The sequence below is a fragment of the Haematobia irritans genome, chromosome 5 (assembly GCF_050003625.1).
Source record: "Haematobia irritans isolate KBUSLIRL chromosome 5, ASM5000362v1, whole genome shotgun sequence".
Taxonomy (NCBI): domain Eukaryota; kingdom Metazoa; phylum Arthropoda; class Insecta; order Diptera; family Muscidae; genus Haematobia; species Haematobia irritans.
In genome coordinates, this window is record NC_134401.1 from 149,810,588 (window position 1) to 149,825,669 (window position 15,082).

Below are 15,082 nucleotides of genomic sequence, written 5' to 3' on the forward strand. Positions count from 1 at the left end.
ATATATCAGGCTCACTTAGACTATTCAGTCCGTTGTGATACCACATTGGTAAACTTCTCTCTTATCACTTACGGAGCCTCTAAGAGAAGAAAATTTCATCCGATCCGGTTGAAATTTGGTACATGGTGTTAGTATATGGTTTCTAACAACCATGCAAAATTGGTCCACATCGGTCCATAATTATATACAGCCCCCATATAAACCGATCCCCAGATTTGGCTTGCGGAGTATCTAAGAGAAGAAAATTTCATCCGATCCGGCTGCAATTTGGTACATCGTGTTAATATATGGTCTCTAACAACTATGCAAAAATTGGTCCACATCGGTCCACTTTTACGTATAGCCCCCATATAAACGGACCCCAAATTTGGCTTGCGAATCCTCTAAGAGAAGCAAATTTCATCCGATCCAGCTGAAATTTGGTAGACGGTGTTATTATATGGTCTCTAATTACCGTGCAAAACTTGGTCCACATCGATGCATAATTATATATAGCCCCCATATAAACCGATCCCCAGATTAGGCCTCCGGAGCCCCTTGGAAGAGCAAAATTCATCCGATTCGGTTGAAATTACGGCCATATGTAATTGTTAAATACTGTCTTTAATTTAAAGAAGTTAAAACCTTAAAATCAAGGTCAAAATCATTGAATCTAAGTAAATTTCTTTTGAGTGTCTATATATATATTTCAAAATGTCGAAAAACGACTTTCAAAATTTCACCATGATGAATTTTTCCAAATTGTTTGAAAAATCGAAAACTTAGCTATTCCAATTTCAAGCACAACAACTCGCAAGTCACAACGTCAACTTTCAAAATTTTGAAAGAGTTAAATAAATAATTTCTTGAACCTTACACTCAAAAAAAAAGTTTACTTGGATCCAAAGTTTTTGAACCTTCACTTAAGGATTTTGGTAGTGATTCCGAGCCAAATACGCGACTTCTTTAAAATAAAGACATTTGTTTACGGACCTCCCTGGCTTTAAATCTGGGATCAATAAAATTAAAATTGGATAGAGATCTCATTCATCGAATTTTTATTTTCTTTTTGCTATATATTAATAAAGGTATTTATGTACAAACAAATTCCAATTTCAAAAACAAAATTATGCCAGGTACTTCAGAGTAAAAACTGTTTTCTTAATGCTAAAAATACTTTAAACCAAAGATGCAAATCTTTAAAATAAGTCTTAGCATATATTTGAAGCGTTTGTATTTTAAATTTTAAAATTCAATATGTCAGTTGAGTTAAAGACGATTTCTTTAAATTAAAAATGTTTTCTTTATTTTAAGGAAAATTTGCCTTACTTCAAAGATCTACAACTTCAGCAGAGGGACGCAAAATTTCAAGATTTGTGTGCTAAATTTAATGAAAAAATTTTTGAAGCAAAGATTTTAAACTTTCTTTTAATTAAAATGTCATAGTTTTAAAGAATTCTGTCCTTAGCATGGCGTAAATTTTGAGTCCTAAAATTTAAGTTGCATAATCTTCCATATTACGTCAATATTTGTTTCAGTGTACTAGAATGTCTAATCCAAATACACACATACATAAACTAATACATCCATGCATAGTAGTAAAGGGTGATTCTTTTGAGGTTAGGATTTCCATGCATTAGTATTTGACAGATCACGTGGGATTTCAGACATGGTGTCAAAGAGAAAGATGCTCAGTATGCTTTGACATTTCATCATGAATAGACTTACTAACGAGCAACGCTTGCAAATCATTGAATTTTATTACCAAAATCAGTGTTCGGTTCGAAATGTGTTTCGCGCTTTACGTCCGATTTATGGTCTACATAATCGACCAAGTGAGCAATACGTAAATAAGCAAAATTGCCGCATTTGGAGTGAAGAGCAACCAGAAGCCGTTCAAGAACTGCCCATGCATCCCGAAAAATGCACTGTTTGGTGTGGTTTGTACGCTGGTGGAATCATTGGACCGTATTTTTCAAAGATGCTGTTGGACGCAACGTTACGGTGAATGGCGATCGCTATCGTTCGATGCTAACAAACTTTTTGTTGCCAAAAATGGAAGAACTGAACTTGGTTGACATGTGGTTTCAACAAGATGGCGCTACATGCCACACAGCTCGCGATTCTATGGTCATTTTGAGGGAAAACTTCGGAGAACAATTCATCTCAAGAAATGGACCGGTAAGTTGGCCACCAAGATCATGCGATTTGACGCCTTTAGACTATTTTTTGTGGGGCTACGTCAAGTCTAAAGTCTACAGAAATAAGCCAGCAACTATTCCAGCTTTGGAAGACAACATTTCCGAAGAAATTCGGGCTATTCCGGCCGAAATGCTCGAAATGCCAAAATTGGACTTTCCGAATGGACCACCTAAGACGCAGCCGCGGTCAACATTTAAATGAAATTATCTTCAAAAAGTAAATGTCATGGACTAATCTAACGTTTCAAATAAAGAACCGATGAGATTTTGCAAATTTTATGCGTTTTTTTTTTTTTTTTTTAAAAGTTATCAAGCTCTTAACAAATCACCCTTTATATGCCAAACATATCCAATGTTTGAGTACATGGATCTATTGCATACTGAATAGCCGCTAGCTACTTCCTTCCGAAGGTAAAATCTGAATAAAAAAATAATCACTACTCCCAACACATACATGTATAGTCTCAATATCCCATGAAAGAGAACAAATCCATCTGTTTTTGACATTTGAGAATGATAGAAAGAGAAAGAGTACGGAGTATTGAAACAATTCATGCAGTGTTGATGAAATGACAGGCTTTAATGAAAATTTAAAGTTTCTAGTGCCAACATTGATCAAATTTTTGGTTGTCAAGAATAACCATAGCCATTGTATCACGACGAGCACATATTTTTCATGCGATATATGAATATACAAAAATTCCTATGCTTGGATTCTTCTAAAAAGACTTACGGCTGTAAGTTCGGCCAGGCCGAAGCTTATGTACCCTCCACCATGGATTGCGTAGAAACTTCTACTGAAGACTTTCATCCACAATCGAATTACTTGGGTTGCGGTAACTTTTGCCGATGACAAGGTATCTTAAAACTTCCTAATACCGTAATATATACGTAGTCCATACGTGGTATATATTAAACTTAAAATGGCCGATTAAATACGTATATAATTAAGTTTGACAAAATGTTCTATAGAAATAAAATTTTGACAAAATTTTCTATAGAAATAAAATTTTTACTAACTTTTCAAAACACTTAAAATTTTGACAACATTCTCTATAGAATTAAAATTTTGACAACATTTTCTATAGAAATAAAATTTTGCCAAAATTTTCTATAGGAATAAAATTTCGACAAAATTTTCTATAGAAATAAAATTTTGCTAGACTATTTATGCTCGAGTGGCAAGCATGATTATGAACCGATATGGACCAATTTTTGTGTGATTGGGGATCGGCTATATATAACTATAGACCGATATGGAACAATTATGGCATGGTTGTAAGCGGCCTTATACTAACACCACGTTGCAAATTTCAATCGGATCGGATGAATTTTGCTCCTCCAAGAGACTCCGGAGATCAAATCTGGGGAACGGTTTATATGGGGGCTATATATAATTATGAACCGATATGGACCAATTCTTGCGTGTTTGTTAGATACCACATTCTAACACCACGTTGCAAATTTCAACCGGATCGGATGAATTTTGCTCGTCCATGTGGCTCCGGAGTTCAAATCTGGGGATCGGTTTATATAGGGGCTATATATAATTATGGACTGATATGGACCAATTTTTGCATGGTTGTTAGAGACCATATACTACACCATGTACCAAATTTCAGCCGTATGGGATGAAATTTGCATCTCTTTGAGGCTCCGCAAGCCAAATCTGGGGATCGATTTATATGGGGGCTATATAAAATTATGGACCGATATGGACCAATTTTTGCATGGTTATTAGATACCATATACTAACACCATGTACTAAATTTCAGCCGGATCGAATTAAATTTGCTTCTCTTAGAGCAATCGCAAGCCAAATTTGGGGCTCCGTTTATATGGGGACTATACGTAAAAGTGAACCGATATGGACCAATTTTTGCGTGGTTGTTAGAGACCATATACTAACACCATGTATCAAATTTCAGCCCGATCGGATGAAATTTGCTTCTTTTAGATCAATCGGAAACCAAATTTGGGGGTCCGTTTATATGGGGGCTATGCGTAAAAGTGGACCGATATGGACCAATTTTTGCGAGGTTGTTAGAGACCATATACTAACACCATGTACCAAATTTCAGTCTGATCGGATGAAATTTTCCTCTTTTAGAGCAATCGCAAACCAAATTTGGGCGTCCGTTTATATGGGGGCTATACGTAAAAGTGGACCGATATGGACCAATTTTTGCACGGTATTAGAGACCATATACTAACACCATGTACCAAATTTCAGCTGGATCGGATGAAATTTGCTTCTCTTAGAACAATCGCAAGCCAAATTTGGGGGCCCGTTTATATGGGGCTATACGTAAAAGTGGACCGATATGGCCCATTTGCAACACCATCCGACCTACATCAATAACAACTACTTGCGCCAAGTTTCAAGTCGAAAGTTTGTTTCGTTCGGAAGTTAGAGTGATTTCAACAGACGGACGGACGGACGGACGGACATGCTTAGATCGACTCAGAATTTCACCACGACCCAGAATATATATATTTTATGGGGTCTTAGAGCAATATTTCGTTGTGTTATGGTGGAGGTATAAAAAATGAAAACAAGCATTAAGAGCTTTATGGAAATACAGGTCAAAGTTCCACTCTGAGAAATAAAAAGTCGGTATCTTTGAAAATGAACATAGCAGTTGTTGTATTCTTATAGCTGCTGATGCTTGATACGTATTCATCAGTATTTCATAGTTTATTCATATCAGAACAAATTTCTTTAGGTAGAGTATAACTCACAAGGGGGCTAACGCGATGCAATGAGTAATAGAAACTTCATCAAACACTTCTTCCATTTTATGGTTGGTGTAACATCACCCTTACTATGGATATTGATAGTAAACGAGGGTTTGATTGGATTGAGCTGCAAAGATTTCGAAATAATGGATGACATGATATTGGTATCGGAAAAATTCGTGGCTACGATGTTTTGAGTGAGTTTTTGCAGTATCTTTCAGACTGGATGTGGATTGGGAGTGAACCGTGGAAAAACAGAGTTGGTACTCTTCACTAGACGAAGAAGTACTAAAGCTTTTCAATTTCAAGGGCCGAAGTTGAGTCTCCCTAAATTAGCAAGATACTTGGGAACTCACTTGGACTCTAAATTAAATTGGATGGAAAGTACCGCAAACTGAATAAAGAAGGTCTATGTGGCATTATACTTTTGGCAAAAACTAGTCGGTGAATGGAGGGGAATACCTTCTCTTTTTTATACCCTCCACCATAGGATGGGGAGTATATTAACTTTGTCATTCCGTTTGTAACACATGGAAATATTGCTCTAAGACCCCATAAAGTATGTATATTCTGGGTCGTGGTGAAATTCTGAGTCGATCTAATCATGTCCGTCCGTCCGTCCGTCCGTCTGTTGAAATCACGCTAACTTCCGAACGAAACAATCTATCGACTTGAAACTTGGCACAAGTAGTTATTATCGATGTAGGTCGAACGACATTGAAAATAGGCCATATCGGACCACTTTTACGTATAGCCCCCACATAAACCGATCCCCTGATTTGGCTTGCGGTGCCTCTAAGAGAAGCAAATTTCATCCGATCCGGTTGAAATTTGGTATATGGTATAAGTATATGGTCTCTAATAACCATGCATAAATTGGTCCATATCGGTCCATAATTAACAGGTTGGCTGATAAGTCCCCGGTCTAACAAAGAAAAACACATTTTTTTTTGTCAAAATTCGTTTTTAATATTCAACATAGTTCTCTTCAAGAGCGATACAACGATTATAACGACCTTCCAAGTTTTTGATACCATTTTGGTAGTACTCCTTCGGTTTTGGCTCAAAATAGGCCTCAGTTTCGGCGATCACCTCTTCATTGCAGCCAAATTTTTTCCCTGCGAGCATTTTTTTGAGGTCTGAGAACAAGAAAAAGACGCTGGGGGCCAGATCTGGAGAATACGGTGGGTGGGGAAGCAATTCGAAGCCCAACTCATGAATTGTTGCCATCGTTCTCAATGACTTGTGGCACGGTGCGTTGTCTTGGGGGAACAACACTTTTATCTTCTTCATATGGTGCAGTTTTGCCGTGATTTCGACCTTCAAACGCTCTAATAACGCCATATACTAGTCACTGTTGATGGTTTTTCCCTTCTCAAGATAATCGATAAAAATTATTCCATGCGCATCCCAAAACACAGAGGCCATTACTTTGCCAGCGGACTTTTGAGTCTTTCCACGCTTCGGAGACGGTTTACCGGTCGCTGTCCACTCAGCCGACTGTCGATTGGACTCAGGAGTGTAGTGATGGAGCCATGCTTCATCCGTTGTCACATATCCACGAAAAAACTCGGGTGTGTTACGAGTTAGCAGCTGCAAACACCGCTCAGAATCATCAACACGTTGTTGTTTTTGGTCAAATGTGAGCTCGCGCGGCACCGCATATCCAAATATTGATGAATGATATGACCAACACGTTCCTATGATATCTTTACGGCCTCTGATATCTCGAACAACTTCATTTTACGGTCATTCAAAATCATTTTGTGGAATATTTTTATGTTTTCGTCGGTAACCACCTCTTTCGGGCGTCCACTGCGTTCACCGTCCTCCGTGCTCATTTCACCACGCTTGAATTTTGCATACCAATCAATTATTGTTGATTTCCCTGGGGCAGAGTCCGGAAACTCATTATCAAGCCAAGTTTTTGCTTCCACCGTATTTTTTCCCTTCAGAAAACAGTATTTTATCAAAACACGAAATTCCTTTTTTTCCAATTTTTTTTCACAATAACAAAAGTTGCTTCACAACAGACGCTCTATCTCACAAACTAAATGACTTACAGACGTCAAATTTTGACACGAATCATTTGAAGGTTGGTACTATATAAAAATAATATGCATTTAATACTAGCGACGCCATCTATGTGTCAGACCGGGGACCTATCAGCCAACCTGTTAAAATTTTTACAAAATTTTCTATAGAAATAAAATTTTGACAGAAACAAAATGATAACAATATTTTCTATAGAAATAAAATGTTTACAAAATTTTTATTTCTAAATGATGACAAAATCTTTTATAGGAATAAAATTTTAACGAAATTGTCTATAAAAATAATATTTTGACAACATTTTCTATAGAAATAAAATTTAGACAAAATTTTCTACAGAAATAAAATTTTGAGAAAAAATTCTATAGAAATAAAATTTTGAGAAAAAATTCTAAAGAAATAAAATTTTAACAAAAATTTCTATAGAAATATAATTTTAACAAAAATTTCTAGAGAAATAAAATTTTGACAAAACAGTATATAAAATACAAAATGATAACAATATTTTCTATAGGAATAAAATTGTGACAAAATTTTCTATAAAAATAAAATTTTGGATACAATTTTCTGAATAAATAATATTTTGATAAAAAATACAATTTTAACAAAATTTTCTAAGAAAATATTATCAAAAATCTACCAAATTAAAAAAAAAAAAACAAGTATAAACGGCCGAAAGTTCGGCCAGGCCGAATCTTATGTACCCTCCACCATGGATTGCGTAGCAACTTTTTTTCTAATTTGTGAGTTAGTCCGTTTAGACAAAATTGTATGTTTAGGTAAGTCTACAAATAATTACGAATCGATATGGACTTTTGCACGGTATGTAGGGAGCCAGAATTAAAATAAGGGGGTCGCTTATATGGGGGCTATATACAATTATTGATATGGAACAATTTTTGTGCGATTGGGGATCGATTTATCTGAGGGCTATATATAACTATACACAAATTTCAACTGACTCGGATGAAATTTGTTCCTCCAAGAGGCTCCAAAACCAAATCTCGGGATCGGATTATATGGGAACTATATATGATTATGGACTGATATGGACCACTTTTGGCATGGTTGTTAAATATCATATACTACCACCACGTACAAAATTTCAACCAGATCGAATGAATTTTGCTTTTCCAAAAGGCATCAGAGGTCAAATTTGGGGATCGGCTTATATGGGGGCTATATATAATTATGGTCTGATATGAACCAATTCCTGCATGGTTGTTGGATACCATATACTAACATCACCTACAAAATTTCAACCGAATCGGATGAATTTTGCTCTTCCAAGGGGTTCCGGAGGTCAAATCTGGGGATCAGTTTATATGGGGCCTATATATAATTATTGACCGAATTCGACCAATTTTTGCATGGTTGTTAGAGACCATATACTAACACCACGTACCAAATTTCAACTGAATCAGATCAATTTTGATCTTCCAAGAGGCTCCGGAGGTCAAATCTGGTGATCGGTTTATATGGGGGCTATATATAATTATGGACCGATGTGGACCAATTTTTGCATGGTTGTTAGAGACCATATACTAACGCAATGTACCAAATTTCAGCCGGATCGGATGAAATTTGCTTCTCTTAGAAGCCTCGCAAGCCAAATCGGGGGATCGGTTTATATGGGGGCTATATATAATTATGGACCGATGTGGACCAATTTTTGCATGGTTGTTAGAGACCATATACTAACGCCATGTACCAAATTTCAGCCGGATCGGATGAAATTTCCTTCTCTTAGAGGCCTCGTAAGCCAAATCGGGGGATCGGTTTATATGGGGGCTATATATAATTATGGACCGTTGTGGACCAATTTTTGCATGGTTGTTAAAGACCATATACTAACACCATGTATCAAATTTCAGCCCGATCGGATGAAATTTGCTTCTTTTAGAACAATCGCAAACCAAATTTGGGGGTCCGTTTATATGGGGGCTATACGTAAAAGTGGACCGATATGGCCCATTTGCAATACCATCCGACCTACATCAATAACAACTACTTGTGCAAAGTTTCAAGTCGATAGCATGTTTCGTTCGGAAGTTAGCGTGATTTCAACAGACGGACGGACGCACGGACGGACGGACATGCTCAGATCGACTCAGAATTTCACCACGACCCAGAATATATATACTTTATGGGGTCTTAGAACAATATTTCGATGTGTTACAAACGGAATGACAAAGTTAATATACCCCCCATCCTATGGTGGAGGGTATAAAAACGTAATTTAAAGTTTGTCAAAATTTTATTCCTATATACTAGGAATAAATATTCCTATTTATTCCTATATAAATCTATAAAAATAAAATATTGGATAAAATTTTCTGCATAAATAATATTTTGATAAAAAATAAAATTTTAACAAAATTTTCTAAGAAAATATTACCAAAAATCTACCAAATTAAAAAAACAAAAAACATAATTTAAAGTTTGTTCCTATATAAAATTTTTTAAAAATTTTATTTTTATAGAAAATTTTATTTCTATAGAAAATTTTATCAAAATTTTATTTTTATAGAAAATGTTGATAATATTTTATAATTTTATATATATATATATATATATATATATATATATATATATATATATATATATATATATATATATATATATATATATATATATATATATATATGTGTGTATTATATGTATTATGTATATGTATTATATGTATTACAAAAATTGCTAAGATTGTTGACTATTGTTTGCTCTCATCTTATGTGTATGTAACTTAAAGCCTTTTGTAGCATATTAATACCAAAAAATTTAATTAATTAAGAATTTTGTATACTTACCTATCAGTAGCAATTGCTACCAAATGAAGAATGGATGCTGTACAGCATAGAACATCACACGAAGTCCAAATATCACAGAGTTCTGGACCCAATATCCAGCCTTCACTTATCTTCAAAATCAAAATGGAAGTAGAAAAAAAAACACAAAACGAAACAAACGAAAGGAAAGGAAAATTTAGCACTTGCACATACGATTCTCATATATAGTAAAATGACAGCGTTAGCAAAGGAAAATAGGATAAATTTCAAATGGTCGAATACAAATTAAGATAAATTATCAACAAATGATGTGGGACCATAACCATTTTTCTTTCTTAATTAGTTGTTTTAATTAGTTGAGCAGTTAGTTAGTATTGGCCATAGATGATGGTGGTACATGGTAGTTTCCCATACACACACACACACACTCGCCCACATTTATAAATTTCATATATATGAAACCAATATAAGGATTCCACCATCTCTACCATTTACCACTATAGCCATGGTCGTCGCTCTGCTCATGACAATTCAATTGAAATAATTTCCAACATTTTAATAAAAATAATTTCATTATATTCTCCCCCTTTCCCCATCACCCTCTGGAGATTCATTATTTATTTACTTACCTCGTATACAGCACCAAGTGGCATCACCAGGCAGGCTACAAATAAGTCGGCCACAGCTAGTGATACAACCAAATAATTAGCAACATTCTGTAAGTTTCGTTCCAATATGATTGCCGCTATAACAAAAACATTTCCTGAGTGTTTTTCGTTTGCAATTTTCATTTGGTTTTTTGTTGTTGCCAACCAAAAGGGGAGTTCATTTGTTTCCGTATCCGTTTTTGGTTTTCAATTATGGCCATTGCCATGGGAGGTCCATGAAATCATTGTTCATTTTTGTTAAATGTTAAATTGTTGCATGCCCCAATCCAACATGCCAACCAAGAGGTTCATGAATGTTTTATATATATGGGAAAAAAGGATTCCAAAATTGAGCAGGGTTGCAGATATACAAAAAAGAAGGAGAAAAAAGAAAAATAAATAACATCAGTTGGTGACTCTTAATTTTGCAATGAAAAAAACTGAAATATCAATGACAATATAAGAGGAGTATTTTTTATTGTATTTTTTTTTTACATATTCAATAACAGAAGAGCAATGTTCCATATAGGAGAGTATGGTCCTTAAAGTAGAATTAAATTCTTCAACACATTACATGACGAGGAAAAATCGAATTTATACCAAAAATTATTTTGTCGATCCAACTAATTTTTAATTGATAAAACCAATTATCACCATAAACATTCAAAAACAAGTATTTAAAGTAATAAGTGCGGACCGACCGAATCTTAAATACCCCCTACCATGAATCAAGGATAATTGTTTCATTTCAAAAACATTCGCCGTAGCGGGTTACTAGAAAATCATGGAATTTCAGGGGTTTGATGGCAGATACTCTCCCAAGCATAAAACAAGAGCTTTCTTTTCTGAAGAATGAATTTTTAGACAAACACAACTTACTTTTGGCTCCAAACAAATTTATTTAAATGCAAACAAGGTTACAAAATTTTCTTAAAAGTTTTTGACTAAAGGAAATTTTGTCAAAATTTTATTTCTATAGAAAATTTGTCAAAATTTTATTTCTATAAGAAATTTTGTCAAAATTTTATTTCTATAGCAAATTGTCAAATTTTTTTTTCTATAGGAAATTTTTGCAAAATTTTATGTCTACAGAAAATTTTGTCAAAATTTTATTTCTATAAAAAATTTTATTTCTATAGAAAATTTTATAAAAATTTTATTTTTCTATAGAAAATTTTGTCCAAATTTTATTTCTAAAGAAAATTTTGTCAAAATTTTATTTCTAAAGAAAATTTTGTCAAAATTTCATTTCTATAGAAATTTTTCTCAAAATTTTATTTATATAGAAAATGTTCTCAAAATTGTATTTTTAAAGAAAATTTTGTCAAAATTTGATTTCTGTAGAAAATGTTGTCCGAATTTTATTTCTATAGAAAAATGTGTCAAAATTTTATTTCATTAAAAAATTTTGTCAAAATTTTATTTCTATAGAATATTTTGTAAAAATTTTATTTCTATAGAATATTTTGTAAAATTTTTATTTCTATAAAAAAAATTGTAAAAATTTTATTTCTATTGAAAATTTTGTCAAAATTAATTTTTATTTTATCAAAATTTTATTTCTTTTATCTGACTGGCCCATCGAGGGGAAAAAGTGATGTGCGATTCGCGTACCTGTGAAGGGTATGAAATGGGTGCGATGCTGAGTTGAAGAAAAAATAGCCTCCAATGACCAAGCAGGGAGTCACCATAGACAATTTTCTCAACATTTTATTTCCATGGACAATTTTTTTCCATATTTTATTTTTGTAGAAAATTTTGGCAAAATTTTATTTCTATAGAAAATTTTGTCAAAATTTTATTTCTAAAGAAAATTTTGTCAAAATTTTATTTCTAAAGAAAATTTTCTCAAAATTTTATTTCTAAAGAAAATTTTGTCAACATTTTATTTTTATAGAAAATTTTGTCAAAATTTGATTTCTGTAGAAAATGTCCGAATTTTATTTCTATAGAAAAATGTGTCAACATTTTATTTCATTAAAAAATTTTGTCAAAATTTTATTTCTATGAAAAATTTTCTCAAAATTTTATTTCTATGGAAAATTTTCTCAAAATTTTATTTCTGTAGAATATTTTGTAAAAATTTTATTTCTATAAAAAAATTTTGTCAAAATTTTATTTCTATAGAAAATTTTGTCAAAATTACTTTTTTATTTTGTCAAAATGTTATGTTTTTTATCTGACTGTCCCATCGATGGAGAAAAGTAATAACAACCATTTTCTGGGATTCGCGTACCTGTGAAGGGTACGAAAGGGGTACGATGCTGAGTTTAAGAAAAAAGAGCCTCACATGACCAAGCAGGGAGTCGCCATAAACATATTTTTCAACATTTTATTTCTATAGAAAATTTTGGCAAAATTTTATTTCTAAAGAAAATTTTCTCAAAATTTTATTTCTATAGAAAATTTTATCCAAATTTTATTTTTATAGAAAATTTTGTCAAAATTTTATTTTTATAGAAAATGTTGTCAAAATTTTGATTTCTGTAGAAAATGTTGTCCGAATTTTATTTCTATAAAATTCGGACAAAATTTTATTTTTATAAAAAATATAAAATTTTGTGAAAATTTTATTTCTAAAGAAAATTTTGTCAAAATTTTATTTCTATAGAAATTTTTCTCAATATTTTATTTATATAGAAAATTTTCTCAAAATTTTATTTTTATAGAAAATTTTATCCAAATTTTACTCTATAGGAAATTTTATCCAAATTTTATTTTTATAGAAAATTTTCTCGAAATTTGATTTCTATAGAAAAATGTGTCAAAATTTTATTTCTGTGGAAAATATTCTCCAAATTTTAATTCTATAGAATATTTTGTAAAAAATTTTATTTCTATAGAATATTTGGTAAAAATTTTATTTGTATACAAAATGTCAAAATTTTATTTTTATAGAAAATTTTGTCAAAATTACTTTTTTATTTTGTCAAAATTTTATTTCTTTTATCTGACTGTCCCATCGATGGAGAAAAGTGACAACAACTGTTTTATGGGATTCTTGTACCTGTGAAGGGTACGAAAGGGGTACGATGCTGAGTTGAGAAAAAAGAGCCTCACAAAATTTTTTTCAACATTTTATTTCTATGGATTTTTTTTTTTTAATTTTATTTTTATAGAAAATTTTATCCAAATTTTATCTTTATAGAAAATTTTGTCAAAATTTGATTTCTGTAGAAAATGTTGTCCGAATTTTATTTCTATAGAAAAATGTGTCAACATTTTATTTTTATAAAAAATTTTGACAAAAATGTATTTCTATGGAAAATTTTCTCAAAATTTTATTTCTATAGAATATTTTGTAAAAATTTTATTTCTATAGAGTATTTTGTAAAATTTTTATTTCTATAAAAAAAATTATCAAAATTTTATTTCTATAGAAAATTTTGACAAAATTAATTTTTTATTTTGTCAAAATTTTATTTCTTTTATCTGACTGTCCCATCGAAGGGGAAAAGTGATAACAAGCGTTTTCTGGGATTCGTGCACCTGTGAAGGGTAAGAAAGGGGTACGATGCTGAGTTGAAGAAAAAAGAGCCTCACATGACCAAGCAGGGAGTCGCCGTAGACATTTTTTCAACATCTTATTTCTATGGAAAATTTTTTTCAAAATTTTATTTCTGTAGAAAATTTTGGCAAAATTTTATTTCTAAAGAAAATTTTCTCAAAATTTTATTTCTATAGAAAATTTTATCCAATTTTATTTTTATAGAAAATTTTGTCAAAATTTTATTTCTGTAGAAAATATTGTCCGAATTTTATTTCTATAGAAAAATGTATCAACATTTTATTTTTATAAAAAATTTTGACAAAATTTTATTTCTATGGAAAATTTTCTCAAAATATTATTTCTATAGAATATTTTGTAAAAGTTTTATTTCTATAGAATATTTTGTAAAAATTTTATTTCTATAAAAAAAATTATCAAATTTTGTAAAAATTACTTTTTTATTTTGTCAAAATTTGATTTCTTTTATCTGACTGTCCCATCGATGGGGAAAAGTGATAACAACCGTTTTCTGAGATTCGCGTACCTGTGAAGGGTAAGAAAGGGGAACGATGCTGAGTTGAAGAAAAAAGAGCCTCACATGACCAAGCAGTCGCCATTGCATCGTTCCGGGCTTTATCTTCCCTCAATTGTTCTGAATTGGGCTACCAAAGGCCGTCTGTCTACTCAGTGCAAAAAGCTGGGACCGAAGTTTTTAAATATCGCACGGATATTTGCGAAAGCAACCGAAAATATTTCTTTATGGACTAGGAGTGGGAGTTCCAAATCGCCAACTTACTGTGAAGACGGCGAAAAAACTGCTGAGTTTTTGGGTGTAAGGCATTGTATTGAAGAAAGAAACGACTCAATTAGTGAAATAGAAAGTCCTCTGTCACAATTGCATCGCTCTGGATCGTATCTTCCGTCAGTTTAGCCAGATTGGGTAACCAAAAGATATGCGTCCACCGAGTCCATTGTGATACCACAGTGGTGAACTTCTCTCTTATCAGTGAGTGCTGCCCGATTCCATGTTAAGCTCAATGACAAGGGACCTCCTTTTTATAGGCGAGTCCGAACGGAGTTCCACATTGCAGTGAAACCACTTAGAGAAGTTTTGAAACCCTCAGAAATGTCACCAGCATTACTGAGGTGGGAAAATCCACCGCTGAAAAACTTTTTGGTGTTCGGTCA

The 15,082-nt window shown here is 32.5% G+C and overlaps 1 protein-coding gene across 1 annotated transcript in view; it reads right to left on the reverse strand.

Annotated features, from left to right (window-relative positions):
- The window catches only part of 5-HT1B (5-hydroxytryptamine (serotonin) receptor 1B), a 151,213-nt gene that overhangs the window by 29,872 nt on the left and 106,259 nt on the right, over positions 1-15,082 (reverse strand). Inside the window, exons 3-4 of the mRNA XM_075312924.1 lie at positions 10,387-10,520; positions 9,779-9,888 (exon numbers count right to left, since the gene is read on the reverse strand). Coding sequence (XP_075169039.1) covers positions 9,779-9,888; positions 10,387-10,520 — 244 coding nt within the window. The remainder of the gene's footprint in view (positions 1-9,778; positions 9,889-10,386; positions 10,521-15,082) is intronic.